This window comes from Pseudopodoces humilis, chromosome 10 (assembly GCF_049639895.1).
Source record: "Pseudopodoces humilis isolate 2021_Gansu_Grassland_sample_001 chromosome 10, ASM4963989v1, whole genome shotgun sequence".
In the NCBI taxonomy this organism is placed as follows: Eukaryota; Metazoa; Chordata; class Aves; order Passeriformes; family Paridae; genus Pseudopodoces; species Pseudopodoces humilis.
The window spans coordinates 27,081,330-27,097,219 of NC_142209.1; the positions used below are offsets into that span (position 1 = coordinate 27,081,330).

Genomic DNA, 15,890 nt, shown 5'->3' on the forward strand with positions numbered 1-15,890 from the left:
AGCCCTTGTCTCCAAGGAAGTTAACATAAAAGCTGCAGCTACACTTGATTAATTCCAGGCATTTGGTAACTGGAGACAAATCTCAGCAGTGCAAAGGGAACTTACACTCCCTCCCAAACGTGTGAAACAAGCCACCACTTCAGTGCACACTGTGTTTTTCGTGTAACAAACTACATTTCCTTTGTGTAAGGTGTAGTGTTAGACACAGGTACAAAAGAAGCATGAATGATAATGCAATAATCACCTGACACAGCCTGGAAAACCCCAACACAGGATGAACTGGGAATGAACAGAAAAGCACAAGGTGTGCAGGAAAGCTGTATTTCCAGGTGTAAATACTAAACACAGCAGTCTAAGAAGGTAAAATAGTGGACAGCAGCTCCCTCAGAGGAAAAGCAGCAGCATTTTGGACTGAAAAAAGAAGAAGGGGAGCAGGTGCCCAGGCTGGGTGCTGTGCCAGGATGCCATTCCTGAGGCAGCTCCCTGGCTCTGCTCCCTGTCCCACAGGGAAGCTCTCCAGCAGACCCCATGCAGCTTTCCCTCCTCAGGTGGTGTTCCTGTATGCTCAGGGAACCTCCTCAGGCACCTGAGAGAGTCCTGTGACAACACTAAACAGCTGTTTATTTGGAAAAAGGTTCAATTTAATGAGTCAGGGCTATGATACAGCACTTAGGGGACATGGAAAGCAAACAACCGTCCTCCCTGACAGACAGCAGCCACAACCCAGCCACACTCTCCCACTTTTAGGACACGCTCTTTGTCTCCCTAGGTAGCATTTCAAGGGCTAAGCACAGGGTAGGTAACACAGGCTGTGCCAGGGCAGGAGCTCAGCCTAAGTTCTCACTAGACAGAACGTGTCATTCCATCCTTATGGATACTTTTTCCAGATAGAGCTGGAATGGCTGTTTTCAGAAATCAGTGCCACCTTCTCTGTATTAGTGTATAGTGGGGCAGATGAAGCACAGTGAGGTTGAAGGGACTTGCCTGACATCAGCCTGCACATGACAGAATCAAAATGATCCCGACTCTGCTGTCCCCTTAGCCTGGCAAGGATCCCTGAGGATTATATCTCTCCTCTGGACACCTAACAGGGCACAATACTGCTGCAGAATAACAGACTGCAAAGCAAGTCACCAATCTTTGTATTACAGAAGAGCTGTGTGCATGGATGCTTTCTAGTACCCTCTCAGGAGAGCTCTCTCTCAAAATTGCCCTTGAAGACTTCCACTGCAAGTGCCATCCTAGTACCTGAGGTATGGGTGGCACACCATGTACCAGCCACTCTGGAATGGCACCTGTCCCTTACTACACCACCGAGGGGAGGACCAACAAATAGTTGCTCCAAGGAGCTCAGTCTTCTGAGCAGGCCCGTTTTGTGCGATGTCTGCAAAGAAACAAGGACATCCAAGGCTCAGCCTAAGGTTCCTCAGGTGAGGAATGCCCTGCTAAAAGACAAAATAGGAATTTTCTTCAACTCCTGCAGCTTTCAAGTATCTGCTCATGTCTTCATTGAATGCAGAAGAGCCACAAATTAGTACAAACGGCCTTCTTCGACAGGAATTTACTATTGTCTTCATCAAGTCTTCACTGAGACGACCAGTATACGTGTTTTCCTGATAGCTCCAAGGGAGTTTTTCCAGCGAAGTTTCCTGGAAAGGTAAAAGGTTTGCTGTGTGTGACATTAAAAGGACAACATTGCTTAGAGCTGAATCTCCGTCTTCCCCTCAGAGTAATTCACAGGACGATTTTCACCTTTGTGACACCATGTGGGTGACACTGACCCTCCCTGAGAGCTGCATTCCTCTTCCCAAGCCCAGATGAAATCTTTCCTTGCCACAGGACCTGGCCACTCACTCAGAGGGGACTGAACAAAACCAGGGTGTAACTATCACTAATAAATGCTGCAGAACTTCCTCCATTGAGATCCATCTCCCAGGGCACCTATTCCCAAGTCTCAGGTCTATTCCTCTCCATTGCCTCTCCCATTCCCAAGTCTCTTTCAGTCCCATCTCCCTTGACCAAAAGCAAAAGAAGCCAGCTCTGCTCCAAATACAGCTCTGATCCCATGAGAAGTGTCAGATCCTGTGGCGCTGGATCCAGCAGGGATTCCCCTGCTGCAATTAATCAGGAGCAGAAGGTGCTCAGATGTGGTGGTGACAGGCAGCACAATGAAATACAGACAGATACATAATCCCAGGAGGGAGGATGCACGAGCCAGCCTTGGACTACCACAAACCAGCTAAGAGAGGTAAAAAGGGAGAGAGGAGGGGCAGACAGTGTTGACAGGGGTCAGGTGGGTTTAGTGCCTTTCACTGATTGAATTTCAAGACCTCCTCATGCTGTTGAGACAGCAGTCAGAGTTTAAACACCCTGGAAAGGGTATTTAAGCCATGTCACCAGAGATAATTATGGTTATGCTCCTACAGAGCAGCTGGGGGGGGGGGGGGGGCAAGTCACCAGCACATTTCCCTCTACCAAATCTCATCTTGCTGAGGCCACATGTGGAACAGAATGTGTGAGGCAGTTCCACTGTGAGAGATACAAGAAATGATTCATCTGAGAAACTAAAAATGCTGTGGGATTCATTCCCTTAGCATAAATAATTCTTTCTATATCCTCCCAGCAATGAATCCTCATTTCTGACGGAAATAATTTTTAACCACCAAATCCATGCAGAACACAGGCAACTTTGGGACCAAATGGAAATGAAAAAGACTGCTCAAAATGTAAGACCATTGAGATGTATGCCTTCATCCCATGAATGTGGCAGAAAAGTAATTTTACAGAGGGGGAAACAACTTTTAGAAGTTTAAAAATGGGTCAGCAAGGAAAAATAATTGCTGGGAAGTTGGTGCTAGCACACCAGAGGAGAGCTCTAGCCATGAGCAAAGAATGGAAGATAAGGACAGATTAAGTCACTAGTATTAGGAAGAAAAAAATCAGCTTAACTGTACAGCAACAACTGTCTGAAATGGGGGGCAATAACCAACAGTGACTATGGAACAGCAGGTCCATCCCAACAGAACAGGGAGGCAGAGAGGAACAGTGATGGTCACTTCCAGATGGCCATCAATTCTCCAGACTAGCAGCAGTGTGAGTACATGCAGCAGATTTAAGAACAGCAGTTACTGGATCACAAATTAGGCAGGATGACTGGGAAAGAATTAAGATCATGCTTATGGAAAAGTGGAGGAGGCAGAGGCTCATCCAGAACACAGAACCCTCACACAAACTCACTTCACTTATTTACCTGGCTTAGGACATAAAATATTCTAATATTCCAGTACCGAGCCAGATCCTGCAGAAGAGGTTTTAAATAAATTTTGTCAAAGGTAGGGAAGCAGCCAACAAGAGTTACAAAGGTTTCATCCTCTTCATCATCTGTTATGGACTGAAGGATAGGAATCATTGGTGCAAGGCCAGTGCCAGAGGCCAGCATGAGGAGTTCTCCATGCTAACAACAAAACAGAGAATTTGGAATGAGCTGTAGTGGCTGGAAATGGGTGTGCTCATAGTCAGTTCCTCTTACTGCCACCCTGGTAAAGGGTCTCTTGAGAAACAACATACCAGAAGGTCATGAACTGGTAAATTCAGATCCCAAAATGTATTTTTCTGCAAAGGATTACAGATAGCACTTAAAGGGTTTACATATCAAATCCAACAAAACTGGATTTTACCCAAATATAATAATTTATCCTAACTTTAGCCTCAATTTCAATTAATTCATGTTTCAGTTTCAATCCTGCAGTACGCTTTGCTGACCCACTGTGTTTTCTTCCACTGAAAATGCTCCTTGGGTTTCTCTTGGTTGCTGCAAAGTAAAATCCTGAACGTCCTCTGGAAGAAATGAGTGTGTCAGGAAGCAGGACACAATTGCTCTGCATAGAACTTGGCCACTCAGATTTTACTTATTTTTGTTGTGGGAAAAAACCTTTAAAAACAACTTCACCAAAAACCCCAAAAGGCTTCAGGATCTTAATGACCAGTGTTTCAAATTTGCTCCTCATTGGAAAGGTCAGAATTAAGTAACTGAATTAGTGTGTGTGAGAAGCCTCCCCATGAAACCAGATCTGCCTTTCCCTGCAGCCAGCCTGGTATTGGCAGGTGGGATCAGCGTTTGGGGAGCGACCTGACACCTCAACAGCTCAGGGAATACCCAAGAGAGGAGAAGATTAACACATCCTCTTTGCCTCTATTCAGTCACAACACAGAGATGTGGATCAAATCAGGCAAAAACCCATCCACACTCATTGCTGGTGCAAAGAAAGTTCCCTTTGCAGGAACTCCTAATGCAAGTGATGAACACAGAGCCTTGCTAATATTTTCCTGTCTCCCATCCACCTCCTCCTCCCCTCTTAAATATTCTGCAGTTCAAGAAGGTGCTCCAACTGCCTGCTAATGCTGTCACACTGTACAGTAACCCAGGAAGTCTCTAAAATAGTCATGAAAACAGTAATCAAATTGATGCCTTCCCTTCAGAATACTGAACAAAGCTTGCTGCCACAGGCTGAAGCATCCTATAGCTCTTAGGAACTAACCTTATTAGGTTGGTATGGGAACCCTCCAAACGGCCCACGCCAAAAGACCACGTCTCCTCTTTTCCATGTTTTTATGTATTTTGACATTAGCCCAGCTTCATAGCACTAATAAAAAACATTGCACAAAAGAAAAGAATAATTATACGTCATTGGAAAGTTTCCCAGCTTAAAGTCAATTATAAAGTTATCTACATTTAAATGAAAAGGGGACAAAGAAACATTTCGTGTATTTAAAAAAGAAAGAAAGATCTTTCTGTTTGAAAAATAACTCAAAGTTATACCCAAAACAAAGACATTTAAATTAAATCATATTGGAACCACTCCAGCTTGACTATAATGTAAACACAAACCCCCTCTCACGCAGCCTGAATTTCCAAAACTGGAAAAAGCTTATCAGAGTTCTTGCTTACAAAGCACACAGAGAAGAGTGTCTTGAATGCAAAGCACAGTGCAGTGCAGGCCTTCAAGTGTTCTCCAGATCTAGGGGTATGGGGTCTGGAAATACCCTCTGGGTACTGTTACTTATATAAACACCACATAGCTCTTGCTTTGTTTCAGTCTCTCAGATGCTGCGCTGATACAATTAGTGACCCTAAGCCAGGTTTCTCCTTTGTAAAAATCTTTGTTTTCAGAACAGATCATCTGGATGCTGAGGGATGCCTCCACAGTTCCAAAAGAGTATGTTAATGTTGGCCCCATGGAAGAAAAACACGAGCAAAAAACCTGCCTCACTTTCTAGTAGGCACAAGCAACATTTTCCAGGCTGTTGTCTGCAGGAATGCTGATCTCACTCATGAGTGAGGAGAAGGGCTCAGTGCTCGCTGGAAACAGAGAAGGGACGAGAGGCTGGAAAATGAAGGCCTTGTCCAAGCAGTCATGTTGCCATCCATGCCCTAAATGTGTGACCACTGAATGTTTTAAGAGAAAAAATGTGAGCAAAAGAGTGGCCACGGTCTGGGATGTGTCTGGAGAACCAGGACTGGCCCAAGCAGCAAGAGCTGAAAAACCCAAAGCTGCAGCACACAATGGGTCTCACAAGGATAAGCCTGGGGAAGAGCAACACAACCAGGGGTCAGAAGATGGGATGTGATACAAGCCTTTGGCCACTCCAGCCCACACAAAAGAAGTGTGTTTGGGGGTATTTCATGCACAGGCATTGAGAGGAGTCTGGCTCCACACCCCAGTGCCTTGGCTGGCCACCAAGCTGCACTGCAGGCAAACAAAATTGGTGAACCACAAAGCAGCTCAGAAAAAGCAAGTGAGGGAGCCTGTGCTTGTAAGCAGTGTTAGCTAAGAAAGAACACAGATGCTCCTCCCCTCCCAGCCTCTCACTTAAACCTGAAATATTAAGAAGTATTAGCACCATTTGTTACATTCAAAAGGTAAATCACACACACGTAACCAGGCTCTGAGTTATTGTCAGAATTCTTTTATGTTCAGAGGGCTCTGGGCAGGTGCTAAATCTCATGCAAAGAGTGTGCACTTGCTTCAGAGAAGTAAATTTTATACCTCCCTTCTTCAACTACATCTGGAAACCCAAGGCAAGAACAGAAAAGTCCACTTTCTGCCCATTCCCAAAGGACTGGGGTAATGGAAACTAAAACAATCCTTCTTTCACCAAAATTATTTCCAAAAAATTGAAGTGAAAAGCGATTGAGTGGGTTTCAAATGAATTTTTCTACATAAAAAGGAAAAAAAAATTACCTCCTGGGGGAAAACTTCCACACCCCATTTTACATGGAGATAAACCCTAACATTATAAAATCACTCAAAAAGAGGGTTATGCTCTGTAAATGGCAACTCCCTCACTCTTAACTGTAGTATCACAAATGCAATGCTGTAATAACAGGAGACAGAAGGGTTTGAACAGTGCTTGGATTGCATAGTAATAATAATATACTACTTTCCAAAATTGCCTCAATAGTGTGAAATATACCACAACCTACAGAGTGAGTTATAAAAATGGCTGCTTTACACTGGGTGTTACCAACCTCTTTTGTCACTGCCAGAGAATAACTATAGCTCCTTTTGGGATGAAAGGTTCTATATAAAGCAAAGGTATCATTACAATCATTACTATTATTATTGAAATGCAAAAACTGTGAGTAATGAGCCGCTATACATGAAATTTCACCGTCATACTGTGAATGTATCCTATTAATGCAACATTTCTCTCCCCTACCACACACCAATTGCCACAAGAATGGGGAAATGACCCTCCCACAGGTGTCCTAGAGAAGCTGTTGACTTTTCTAAAGAGCAGGGCTTGTATTTGAACATACGATGCATAATAAACCCCAGAAACATGAAATCCTGGAAGACAGGCAGAGGACAAGTGGCCCTTCTCTGCAAGCCACCTGAGATACCCAGCACTCTGAATTTCACACCTGTACTGAAGTCGGTGTCTGCCCTGAGGAGTCCCTCCTGACATACAGATGCAGTATTGGAAAAATGTTGAAGTCAGTATTTGCCACACAAAATAATAATTTATGAGCACCCTGAAGACTTACATGAGACTATTTTCCAGCCAAATCTCCTATAAAATCCTTTTGAATTCAACAAGCATTTTGTGATTGACTCCATAAAGGTGAGGACACTTGTTCAAAATGGGCTCTGCCACCATGTCCACCTCAACAGATGCAGCCTGTGTCTATGGGACACCTCTCTGCCCTGTGGGCCACAAAGTCCCTCTCAGACTGCAGCTCCAGAGCCCTGTCTGCACACCAGGAGCAGCTGCCCACTGACAGAGGGGTGTTCTTCAAGTAAAATACAGAGGGGAGGGTAAGAGCAAACATTTCCCAAAATCAGTGGTTCAGCTGGGCTGACAAATGGCTGTGATTTCAAAGACAGCCTGAAAAAGCAAAATGAAAGGAGAGAAGTGGAATGGACATATCTTTCCACCTAAGGGGCTCTCCCAAGTGATCCCAGGGCTTCTGCTGCAAAGCACTTGTTTGTGTGTGAACTGCTTTCAGTGTTGTGGGAAAAACTGCAATTTTTACCAGCAAAGCACAAATGCTTTAAAACAACAGAGAAACAGTCCATGAGGGATTTGAGAGAGTCTCACTTGAAGCACTGACATCATGCTTGGTTCCTAAAGAAAACACCTTATGTTGTAATCCATATTGTCCAGGCTTACTTACTTTAATTAGAACTTCAAAGTAACCTTCTGCATTCCTGGGGCTAATTGGAGTATAGGCTCTCTGGACCTCCAAACCATTCACCACTCCTCTGAGAAGAGAAACAGGAAACCCCTGTGACTTGGGTCATTTGGGGGGCTCCTGCAGCTCTCTGGGACACAGGTCCTCTTCCCAGTGGCCCAGCCTGTGCACAGATGCAAAACATTTCCCTTCCAGAGGCAAAAATCCAGGGGGAACATAATGGCTAACAGCACCTTTTGTTTTCCCAGTGGTGGCCTCAGCTGTACCACATCCAGCTCCTGGACACACCCCTGAAAGGGATTTTCAAGAACATGCAAGAGTTCTTGAAAGAAACAAGGCAAAGGGGAGAGAAAACACTTTGCTGTTTTCTTTTTGAGAAGTTTGCTGTCCCTTTTGAGCTGGGGTCACTTTCTGCATCCAGTCAGCATCTGGTAATCAAGTAACAAAAGCCAAGGCACAGCCTTGACCTTGGGCCTTGTCAATATAGAATGTATCTTCCTGTAAGTCTTCCCTTTCCATGGAATTATCCACCCTGCTCTTTGCTACTGACCACAGGAATTGATTGAAGTGACCAAACCTTTTTCTGTGCTGTGTGATGAGCCAGGGCTGGAGGGAGGAGCGTGTGCTGTCAGCAGAACCAGCTGCACACACCAGCCCTGACTGTACCAGGGACGTCGACAGATGCACATCAATGGCATCGTAACAGGACTTTCTCTGTGTGGCAATGATCACCACAGATGGCTGAGAGACAGAAACTTTCCCCAAGTGGCCCCTTTCTGGCAAGCAGCAAACTACATAGGAGGGTTGTTTTGCTGGAAATCAGTCAGGCAGTGACTGGGTACTGGGGTGCTGAGTTACCCCAAGATACAGGGCCTAAAATACTGAGCTCTGGGGCAAGTGCAGCTCATTGTCTTTGTTTCAACACACTGGAGTAAATAATCTGTTGTAACATCTATTCTTTTAAATCTTTCTTTCTGCAAATGTATTTTCTTAATCACACCTAGCTCTTTCTGAGCCACCAACGCAGGGATAATGCTGAAGAAAACTGCAGCTTTTACCATAGAATTAGTAGAGGCAGCGAGCTCACGAGCTCTTTCATCTGTGTCATTGTGGAGATACAGAAATCATGATTTGCCTGCTATGAAGCCTTTGTCTATTGACAAAACCCTACATGTTAGGTTACATAATGCAGACTGTTTAACTAGCACAGAGAACAATACCTTAACACGATATGTTGTCCTAAACTCAATCGCAAGCTGCTATTTCCCGGTAATTCAAATTTGTACTGGTAGGTGTCCTCTGTCAGCTGTTCCACTGAGCTCACGCTGAATGCAGTGAATGTATCTGGATTCAGCTCTGAATTATTGCTCTGCAAGAACAACAATAAATAATTACTTGGTTAGATGGTGTCTTTTATTATTTCATTTTTCTCTGGAAGCAAACGTGCGTGCTAATTTAGTGCCAGAGACACTCAGGACGTGTATTAAACACCGAGGCCCGGTGCAAATTTCAGCTCTCTGCTGATTCATTATCATGTTCTGCAGCATGCACTTTGGGATCTTGCATTTCTCCCCACCACCACCTTTTTAAATTACATTTTTTTACACCTTACAGCAAGGTCATCCTATTATGACTCACTGCAATCATTTTCTCATGTCTGGAAACAAACAGAAATAATTCTGCTAAAAGAGCCAAGTGCTGCTTTGGGGGCAACTCTGCAACCTGCTGATGGCTACAGTGAATAAAAAATATTGTCAGTTGTTTCAGCTGATCTTTTTTGTTTGACCCAGCATAGTTAATCTTATGTAAAAGGGTACTGACAGGCTTAAAAATTACACTCTGAAGGCAACTGCTCCACTACACACAACACAGCTTTTTCTCAGCATCAAAATCTGAGTCTAAAAATCAGGCAAAGATGAAAAGGTGAGGAAAACAAAGCTTCTCCGAGGAAACTCAGAGAGAAGAAGCTGCAGAGCCAGAGCTGTAATGCGACACCAGGGAGAACTCTACACTTGGAAAATCACATTACAGCAGGGAGAGAGCGGCCAAGGGGGAGGGTGAAAGCAGAGTTTGGGGAATTGCATTTACAGCCCTCTCCTAAAACACCACTTTAATTTATCCCAGCATCCCTCACCCATCACCACAACCCCAGACTCGAACAAGTACGATCAAAGCACAGGCTCCAGGATGCGATGAAGATAAATCGACCTGCTCCTTCTTTCCCAGGAGAAGGCTTTTGTCTTGCATTGCTTTGGCTCTCTCCCACTGTGCAAGCTCCTTCTCGTACACATCGTAGATGCAGGGCTTGCAGCCGCTGCCGCAGCACTGGGATGGAGAAGGTTCCTGAGGCCTCAGAGCCAGCCAGTCCTGCTCGTTGTCACTCATTGCCTGCAAAACACAAGCCCTGCATCAAACCCAGCACGACGAAAAGCAGCGTGTGCTCATCAGCTGGGTGTTTTCGGAGGACTGAGAAAATCTCTCTCGAGCATCTTGCACGTGTGTCAAATGGAAAACCTGGAGCCGATGTGTAACACCCCATTTTTGCTCAAGTGCTCAATGTTTCTGCACAAACACCAGACCTCAGAGCCACCAGCCCAGAGCAGAGGCTCAGCCCAGCCTCAGGCCCTCCTCCCCAGACAGGCTGCCCAGCCAAAGCTACACCCTTTAATCCTGCTCGTTCCGCCGTGGTGATTTCCTACAAAAGAGCAGCTTGGTCACCCGGAGCAGAAACATCTTAAAAATCTTGCTGCTCGGTCCCAGAGATAGGGTGACAAACCCAACCACCAGGACAATGGGCAGCAAACCCAGCCACCAGATGTGGCCTGAGTTTTGTGTAGCTTTGGAGTGGGGGAGGGCAGTGAGCTGAAAGCAGTCCTCAGAGCCAAGAGACTTGAGACAAAGAGGACAAAGTCTCAGGCAAACAACCACTTTGGTTATAGACTTTGAATACAGGGCTTTAAACGCATAGGTAGGGGAGGCCAAGAACCACAGGACTTCATCCCTCGCTCCCGTTGCTTCCCAAGGAGCTGTACCCACTGAACACTCCTCAGGTCAAAACCATGCTGCAGACCTCGGCGGACGCCGCTGTTTTCACACACGGGCCGAGTTACGGCTGATCACAAGGCTCTTGTGTCCACATCCCCCGGACACAAGGCGGTCCACAGGAAATTATGAAGCCACGGGTGACGAAGCGGAGGAAGCGAACATTTAGCGCTTCCAGCAGTTTCATTGTCAAGGTCAATTAATTAACTAACCTTCACCCCTGTAACAGAAACACACTTATTTTAAGGAGGCGGGCGGGGAAAGGAAGAGAGAACCAAAGGCGACTGGCCCGGCTTCCCACCGCGCCCGCTTTGTCCGGGGGCCCGCAGCACCCACGGGCTATGAACGGGGGGTAACCCGACGTTGCCGCGGGTGAGTCCGAGACGCCCGGGCTCGGGGCTGCGCAGATTCACAGACTTTCGAGCACTTACTATGCACGCCCGGGGGCTCGGATAGACCGGCCCGGGGCACAGCGTCCCCGGCCCCGCCACACGAGCTCCGGCTCCCGCCCAGGGATGGTCTCTCAAGTGCCCTCCCCCTGCCCCACAGGCGAAGAGGCACCTCCCCGCTCACCAACCCAACGCCTGCCCCTCACCCGCCAGGCAATTTGCCGACCCTCCCTTACCGCGGGGCGCGCCTGCCCGCCATTGGCCGCCGCCGCCGTCAGTCACCGGGGGTGACGGTGGGGGAAGAGCCCTCGCCAAGATGGCGGCGGGCGGGCGCTGAGGCGGCGGGCGGGAGGAGGAGGATGGCGGGGATGGCGGCGGGGCCGATGGCGCTGAGGCGGGGGGGGGTGGCGGCGGCGGCGGCGGCGCGGGGCCCCACCCGCGGCATCGTCCCCCGCGCGGGACGGCCCCGCCACCGTGCGCCGCTGCCGCGTACGCCCTGGACCGTGCGCGGGCCGCCGCCGGAGGTGCTGGCGGAGATGGCGGAGCCGCGGCCGGTGCGGGAGCAGGTGGAGCTGGGCACCGTCACGTACGCGGAACGGCTGCACTACGTGCCCGGCCTGGCCCGGCCGCGCTTCCCGCCCTGGGACCGCGGCTGGCGCGACCCCTGGCACTCGCCGGGGCCGCGCTACGAGGAGATGCCGCTGTACAAGGAGCGCGGGTGCTACATCTGCCATCAGGGTGTCCGCATGCTGGAAGGTACCGGGCACCCCGCGCCGGCCCCAGCGTTGCCCCCTTCCCAAGCACTCCGCCTGCCAAGGGTTCTACTCGCACAGAGTGTAAAACACGGGCTGTGAAGAGCCTGCTGAGCCCCGTGAGCTGCCAGGCAGCCTCGGTCACACGTAGAATGGCTTGGGTTGGAGGGGGGCCTTGAGGATCACCGCTGACACGTGTGATAGTTCGCGTTGGGTTGTGTTTCCAGGAGTGCGGCAGGCGCAGTGGCTCACCAAGACGAAGCTCGTGGAAGGTTTGCCCCCAGCCGTGCAGGCCATTATGGATAACCCTGCTCTGGGGCTCCAGGAGCTGGAGGAGAGGGCGAAACGCGTGGTGTGCCACGCGCGGCTCTGGGACACAGCAGAGGTGGCTCCCAGGAGGGAAAAATATTGGTGAGTCCTGTGCTGTAGGGGAGGTTTTAAACGCTGCAGAGAAAATTCACACACAACTCTTCTGTGGAAGGAGGGTCTGCTGTGCAAATCCGTTTGTATCAGATTGTCAAACAAAACAACCAAAGAAACAAATAAAACCCTATTCTGAATATTGACAGTAGCACTGACATAAATACTACACTAGATCAAAGCTTCTTTCAGGCCAATGTCTGTGTTTCAACTCAAGATCTAGCTGATGCAGAGTATCAATTTTTAAAATAATTGTAAGCATTACCTCTGCCAACTTGAAACAGTGTGTGTGATACCAATCTGCAATCTCTGTTTGGGAGTGTTATGCCATTATATGTTTTACATACAGTAATTTTACAGCATTTGTGCCCTAGAAGCATCTGCCTGCTCTTATGATCTCATTTTTATGTAACTGTTTCTTTTCCTCTTTTACAGCCCAGTGCTGTTTGAAAACCTGATGCATTTATGCCGGTTAATGTCTGGGAAGTATCCTTCTCTGAGTAAAAGGATGTTGGCTAGAAACTGCAGGATAGCAGCAACATGGGAAAGAGGTCAGTTGCTGCTGTAGTAGAAGCATGTAAGATAAGAGGGGTAGCAAAGCTCCTGGCTTTAAGGATGAGGACTTGGAGAAAATGAAACGGTTTCTGGAACCAGGTTATTCTTTCTGGTTTAAATAGTGCTGTTGGCATGGGCAGCCTTGGATGATAGGAGGATGCTGTCCTTGAGGAGATTATTAGGTGTTAATCAATACTGACAAGATGGTGGGAGAAGGGAACCAGTGTCTTAGGTCTGACTGTTTATTTTCTCGGGTCCTAAATCAGTGCTGTTGTTTTTCTAAGGATATTTAGTTGAGAATTTAACCCTAGCAATTAACATTGGCATTTTAGAAGAGGAACCTACAGATGGGTTTGGAGGTGAGGGGGAGAGAGTGAGCCTTGCAGAACAGACTGGCAAAAGGAAATGTACATCTTTCCCTGATGTTATTTCAGCAGTGTTTGACTGTAGCCGAATTTCCCTCTCCAGAATCCATCCTCCTTCAGGTCCGTGGCCTGAGTGGAATACTCATGAACTCTATGACCCCAATACCACCAGTAGCCTCCAAGGAGGAGATACTGGCCACCAAAGAACATGTTCTGGAGACCTTCTATCCCATTGCTCCTACAATCGATCTTCAGGAGGTGAATGTGTACAAAGAGCTCAATGATACAGGTCAGTGTTGGTGGTAATCATCTGTGTTTGGGTTAACTTGGGAGTCCTTGTCCCTCTGGGGGCAGCTGAGGGTAGGGAGTATGTGGGAATGGGAGGACAGAAGAGTGCTCCAGACCTGTGGTGAGTATAGTGTTGCCTAAGCAGGACTGAGGACAAGAACTTAAACCCCAGCAAACTACTTGAACAGTTCCTGAAGATAATGGGAGAAAACCTTGGCTGCATAGTGTCTTCCTGAGCAGTTTCTGACATGATTATGTGCCTTTTAGGTTTCAGAGATGGTTATCCCTACTCTCATCCTCACACCCTGTTCTTCCTGGAGTCTGCCAACGTTCGCACCGACAGGTTCAGACCAGAACAGCTCCGTGCTAAAATGCTGATGTTTGCTTTTGGCAACGCGCTGGCCAAGGCCAAGGCGCTCCACGGGGTACGTATGGGAGGCTGCTGCTGGGCCTCTCTTCTTCCTCTCCTGCTGCAGCCAGTGTAGGGAGGCCTGAAAGCTCCTTACAGTCATTTTCACATCCAAGCTTCCCAGCCCAGAGGTGAAAACCCAACCTTCAGAAATCCATAAATCCACTGCTCAGCAATGAGAATGTGATGCAGTGGGGTGGTAGGGGCAGGAGCCAGGAAGTAAGTTCAGCTGTAAAACTGTTACCCATCCCACAGCTCAGTATGTAAATTGACACTTCATTGCTGGCTGAAGGAGGAATTTTAATTAAAATACAAAATCTACATTCAAAACTTGTTTGACTAGAGTCATTTTCTGGGCAAGGTAACAATATATTTATTAAAATCTTGGCTTTAAACCAACCCAAAGATGCAGAATCAGCAAGTACTCATACAATTTCTGTTGTAACTAGATTTTGAAACATTCTCCCCCACGTGCCCCTTCTTTTCCTAGAATGACCCCAAGGTTTTGGAGCAGCCAGTAGTGGTGCAAAGCATTGGCACAGATGGACAGCTCTTCCAGTTCATGGTGTTCCAGTTAAATACAACAGACCTTGTCTCTAATGATGGTGTAAAAAATCTAGTCTGGATTGACTCTGATCAGAACCTGTATGAGAGAGCCCAGTGCGTCCCAGAAATCAAGAAGAAAGTTGTTACGGTACGGAAAACTTGGGAAATGGTTGTGGAAATGCTGCTCTTTCACCACAGCTGGGGTCTGGGAGCTGGCAAAGAGCTGCAGCAGGTTTTAAACTCGCTGGAGGGTTGAAGTGGACGTTGGCCTCATTTTTACCTATGCAGGTATTTCTGAGGGGACCAGTTTCTGAGTATCTGTAGTGCTGATGTGCGACATGCCATGCTTAACATGAACTCCTGTGTGCAGATACCTCCAGCTGTAATCCACCATCTCATAATGTGCTTGTTTAAAACCAGCTCTGAGGAAGGGAGCGCTCACAAGCAACTGTCAGCCTCTCTGGGGACTAAATAGGGCACAGGGATGCCTGTACTGGTTGTACTGGGAGAGCATCTCAGAGGCAAAAGGGTTCTGCCCTCTGAGATTGACACCAGTGGAAGTACTCCCACACAAACCCTTCTGGGGAGGGAGAGCACAATTTGGAAGCTGCCATGCCTGAAAGTCTTATTCAAGCATGTTTAAAGCCGTTGTTTGTCTACATTAATCACTTCACTGCAAACTGAGCATCCGTGTCTTTTTCTCTGCAGAAGCCCGCTGGAATTTCTGGCTTTCAGCCAGACACATTCAAGAAGTTTCTGGCACTGTATCTGCATGGAACTGTGTGAAATTCAGCTCAAATGAAAATACTTCACCAACTGTACCTGCTGCTTCTCTTTGCCAGAACTGTCATATAATTAAAGAAAGGTGGATTAATTTACTTTAAAGAATAAATTATATTGTTACTGAAAGTAAAATTTTATTTTTTTTTTTTTAACTAAACAGTGCATGAAGAAAGTCTTTCATTTTAGGGCTCACCTCTGGATTTGGGTTAGAGAAGTCATCAGATGCATCCTCCTGCACTCTTCCTCCATTGCCTGGGAAGAACATAAGCCAGTCATTATTCCTGTGCGCAGGCTCTGCTCTCAGTGTGCTTCTGCACAGAGCCAGACTCAAACCTATTCCTGAGGTTGCTTTGAGTCCCTCTGAATGCAGAAGAGACTTACAAAGCTTCAAGGGGAAAGCCTGAGCCATGAGCCTTTTTCATTCTGCCTGGCTTTGACTTTGTTTTACTCCTGGCTGCTGTGGGATGCGTCGTGCTGCCCTGTGCTTAGTTCCCAAAGCACTTAATCGGAGGGATTGCTTTGTTGGATCTGTAGAACCGCAGTCCTTTTATCCCCCAATCCTGGATGAAGAGACCTGTGCATTTGGGGAAGGTGGTGTAGAATGTAGCGGGAAACTTTGGTGCCTGTAGCTGGTATTTGCTGCTA

The 15,890-nt window shown here is 47.3% G+C and overlaps 2 protein-coding genes across 5 annotated transcripts; one reads left to right on the plus strand and one right to left on the minus strand.

Moving 5' to 3' along the window:
* Positions 1-336: 336 nt before the first annotated feature.
* On the minus strand, positions 337-11,300 carry CYB5RL (cytochrome b5 reductase like). 4 transcript variants are annotated; one of them, XM_014250962.2, is made up of 8 exons: positions 11,170-11,300; positions 10,767-10,958; positions 9,905-10,084; positions 8,917-9,065; positions 7,679-7,766; positions 4,539-4,643; positions 3,251-3,298; positions 337-1,649 (listed from the first exon to the last, which is right to left on the minus strand). In XM_014250962.2, exons 3-8 carry the CDS (start codon positions 10,079-10,081, stop codon positions 1,446-1,448), a joined length of 771 nt encoding a protein of 256 aa, XP_014106437.1. In that variant the 5' UTR covers positions 10,082-10,084; positions 10,767-10,958; positions 11,170-11,300; the 3' UTR covers positions 337-1,445. The 4 variants fall into 4 exon arrangements, with proteins under 4 accessions (XP_014106437.1, XP_087916782.1, XP_005521242.1 ...); XM_088060656.1 differs by having other exon boundaries at positions 3,251-3,454; positions 10,733-10,958; XM_014250961.2 differs by having other exon boundaries at positions 338-1,649; positions 3,251-3,454.
* Positions 11,301-11,486: 186 nt separating this feature from the next.
* Positions 11,487-15,377, plus strand: MRPL37 (mitochondrial ribosomal protein L37). Its single transcript, XM_005521299.3, has 7 exons — positions 11,487-11,883; positions 12,107-12,290; positions 12,735-12,850; positions 13,323-13,508; positions 13,775-13,932; positions 14,407-14,610; positions 15,171-15,377. Exons 1-7 carry the CDS (start codon positions 11,487-11,489, stop codon positions 15,246-15,248), a joined length of 1,323 nt encoding a protein of 440 aa, XP_005521356.2. The 3' UTR covers positions 15,249-15,377.
* Positions 15,378-15,890: the final 513 nt, after the last annotated feature.